Source organism: Papilio polytes, unplaced genomic scaffold (assembly GCF_000836215.1).
Source record: "Papilio polytes unplaced genomic scaffold, Ppol_1.0 DF821511.1, whole genome shotgun sequence".
Taxonomy (NCBI): Eukaryota; Metazoa; Arthropoda; class Insecta; order Lepidoptera; family Papilionidae; genus Papilio; species Papilio polytes.
In genome coordinates, this window is record NW_013527693.1 from 2,418,748 (window position 1) to 2,422,058 (window position 3,311).

The window sequence follows — 3,311 nt, forward strand, 5'->3', positions numbered from 1 at the left end:
AGAGAACAATGTTTCAGAGTCCGATGGATCGATTCGTTCACACGCTATGAAAAGCTAATTCAGTTGAGTGTTGAAACACTCAGGAGTATTGCATACATGAATCCTTTTGCATTCCACCGATACTTTTGACAGTGGTAGAGCCTGCTTTAATGGGTCTGCACTCCCGGTGGAATATCACGAACACACAGAAGTCGTCAAGTGCAAGCAAAACGTTTCGTGAGATGAGTGTGTATGCCGTGCCTAATTTTTGTCATTTCTGGACATGTTAAATGCATGTAAATGTTATTGTACGTTACAAATGGTGTTTCAGGGTGTTCGACCGCGACGACAACGGGTACATAACGCGCGACGAGCTGCGCGCCGCACTCGAGATGATCGGCGAGCCGGTCACTGACGCGCAACTCAACCAGGTGCTCGCGCTCGGCGACATCGACCACGACGGACGCATCGACTACGAAGGTACACAACACATTGTATAATGGACTTTGTGGCAGTACACCTTAAAATAAAAGGTCGGGTGATAAAAAGAGAGTAACTACTTCGCTCCTGGTGAACTGATTTTTATTCTTATTTCAATATTGGAATTAGTAGTGTTCTGTGTTTTATTTGATATCTTGCGTGTTCAAGACTATTGGTATTTGCTTTTAAATATCAGTGTTTTTGTTTTATGAAATAATATTTTAATTTTTTATTTCAGAGTTCCTGAAGATGCTGTTATAAATTGTACCTCATTGAGCAAGAAAGACCTCATTAGATTTAATATAATATGAAATTGGTTTGATAGCAATAATGTTATCATGGCGGATGCGTCGGGTATTAGTGGAAGGTGCACTTTTATACGGTTACTATTAAAAAGACAGTATAAATAAAGCTCTTCCATAGAGATTGTCTTAGATAATGTCTGTTTGTAGTTTTTATAAAGTTTGTGAACACGTACTTATTTTAAAGGCTCTAAAGTGCCTATGAATCTTCTTAATTTGCAATTTATTATGGCTTTTAATGTATGCTATTAATGTAGAAATAAATAGTTTTGTTGCCCATTAGAAGATTATTGAGATTTTTCGCTCTAGATGGCGTCCTTGAGCTGGATTACTTATTTAAGACTTACATTTAACTTTTTTTTGTCTCTAACACATTAATCGTTTTAAAAAACTGGGTTAGGGCGCCATCTAGTAGCGACCGTTTTCCTTCATTATAATTTAGGTAGGTATGATAGTTGCACCAAGAGACTTTTAAAAATAAATTCGATTTTTGTTGTTTTTTTAACATTATCCGTTAAAAGCTATGATATGTATTAAGTACCTACACTTGCAAATAAGAAACTTTTTCTTACTACTAGCAAAAGCATCGGCCTAAGAACCAGGACAATATTTATACCAAAGATTTATTCATCGACGATGTATTTGATTATAATTGTATTACAAATAATTGTATAACAAGATTTTTAATTTAGATTTATATCTTTAATGTACATTTTATTTAATTTGTATAAATTTTTACTATGTTCATACCTACCTATGCCATCATAAATCATTATTGTAATTTTATGGTTGTGAAAGATAATTTTTATCGAAACGTTGTACATAATTACATTGCTTTTTACGATTCTTTGGTCATATTCAGAGTTAAACAGTAAAAATATTAATTTTCGCAAAATAAAAGTATTTTTGTACTTAATGAATAATTTTCTTTATTTGAAATCAGAAAGTGAATTTGAAGGTTTTTTTTACTGAAAAAAATCAGGAATTTTTATTAAAAAAAAATTGCCTTTAAAAGGCTTGTGATGTGCTTGAACGTGATCAATAAAATCATGAATTCATTGTTTATTTTATTTTGTGTTAATCAACTCCCGCCAAAAACTTTTCAACGAACGTCTTCGGTTTTGGCTCCGCAGTGGGATTCCAATTGGACATAACGTAACTTTTTTGTTGCCATTGATGGGTTACTTCTTTCAATTCCATATAACCCTGGAAAATGATATAACAAACTCCTAACACTGACCTCTACATGGATAGATTATAAGCCATTTGGTGCCTGACTTTGGCTATTTTCACGTTGGATTCCAATTAATAATTAAGATAGAATAAACTGTACCATCAACAAGCGCGTTTAAGTTGAAATAAAACAAAAGCTGTCCATACAATGGTTTATCAAAGGGTTTATCCATCTATATAGATCAGTTTTAGCCCACAAATCTCTATTGAATTATTTTAAAGCACATACTGTAATTTATAAAATAGTCGAGAGAACCGACTACTGTGTAGAAGAAATTATTGGGTCAAAAGTTCGTAAGTGTTGGATTGAATGTGGATGGCTACAAAGGTAGAGGAAGACCGAAAGTATGGATGGATTGTGTGAAAGAGGATATGCTTAAGAAAGGAGTGAATTCAGATATGACGGCTGATAGAGATGTATGGAAGAGCAGCATATACTGTACCGACCCTCCGTAAGGGATAAGGGCAAGTGGATGATGGTGATGATTTTGTAAGACTTCAACGAGAGCGGGAATACATGAATAAATATTAGTGTAGTGACAAATCATACCTTGATAACTAAGATATCGACGACCCGAACATCAGAGACTTTTTTGTTACGATAAAAATTTTCTCGTATCTTTTTTCGACAGTCCTCATGATTCTTTGGGATGTCGAAATATTTTACTGCAAAATAATTTGTGAAATCCTTATGGGTTATTTCAAATAATCCTAGCCCTATACTGTTTAAATCTTTAAATTTATAAAACTAGGTAAATAATGGTGAGGTGTATAAATTCATATAAGGTTTCTCCGTCCCTGGTGCCTTTGAAAGACTGGTGAAAAAGCATTTCAACATAGAATTTTACAATAAACTTACATATATAAGGAATGTATCGATAGAACGCCCTATACAGTCCTATAACACGCGTGTGTGCTTGTTCCATATTTGCGGACATCACAGGCCGGGCGACTCGCATACATGTTTTTGCAGCTTCCTTCGACATATTATTTACGATAATCGAGATACCAAAAATTTCTTATACTTGATTCTTTGACTAATTTAAATAAAGCAAATATTTAAAAGTCAACTTTTGATTCAATTTTTTTTTATATTCTTTCAAAGTGACAGTACTTTGAGATACTATATAAATTGAAATAAGAACTTTTTTAACTAACTTTTTTCATTACTAAATAAACAAGTATTGTACTTGTATTTTTTATTTTACATTTTTCATACATTAACAAATTATAAAGATTATTCTTACTATCAATATTCTAGGATTTCATTAAATATGGTCACATGATTTTTAATAGAACAGCAAGGAACATGACTAC

General features: G+C 33.0%; 2 protein-coding genes across 2 annotated transcripts in view; one reads left to right on the forward strand and one right to left on the reverse strand.

Moving 5' to 3' along the window:
• Positions 1 to 1,826, forward strand: part of LOC106108661 (calcium-binding protein E63-1) — a gene marked incomplete at its 5' end in the record, with an annotated part of 17,856 nt that extends 16,030 nt beyond the window's left edge. Inside the window, 2 exon segments of the mRNA XM_013289918.1 lie at positions 311 to 459; positions 698 to 1,826. Coding sequence (XP_013145372.1) covers positions 311 to 459; positions 698 to 720 — 172 coding nt within the window.
• Positions 1,816 to 3,093, reverse strand: LOC106108662 (NADH dehydrogenase [ubiquinone] 1 alpha subcomplex subunit 6-like). Its single transcript, XM_013289919.1, has 3 exons — positions 2,854 to 3,093; positions 2,545 to 2,660; positions 1,816 to 1,967 (listed from the first exon to the last, which is right to left on the reverse strand). Exons 1-3 carry the CDS (start codon positions 2,978 to 2,980, stop codon positions 1,839 to 1,841), a joined length of 372 nt encoding a protein of 123 aa, XP_013145373.1. The 5' UTR covers positions 2,981 to 3,093; the 3' UTR covers positions 1,816 to 1,838.
• Between the last annotated feature and the right edge of the window lie 218 nt (positions 3,094 to 3,311).

Excerpts from the sequence above, each read along its gene's own strand:
- LOC106108662 (XM_013289919.1), bottom strand. The coding sequence starts at position 2,980 with ATGTCGAAGGAAGCTGCAAAAACATGTATGCGAGTCGCCCGGCCTGTG. Across the intron at positions 2,661-2,853 it reads TCGATACATTCCTTATATAT|TAAAATATTTCGACATCCCA; the intron begins GTAAGTTTATTG and ends ATTATTTTGCAG. Across the intron at positions 1,968-2,544 it reads TCGATATCTTAGTTATCAAG|GGTTATATGGAATTGAAAGA; the intron begins GTATGATTTGTC and ends ATCATTTTCCAG.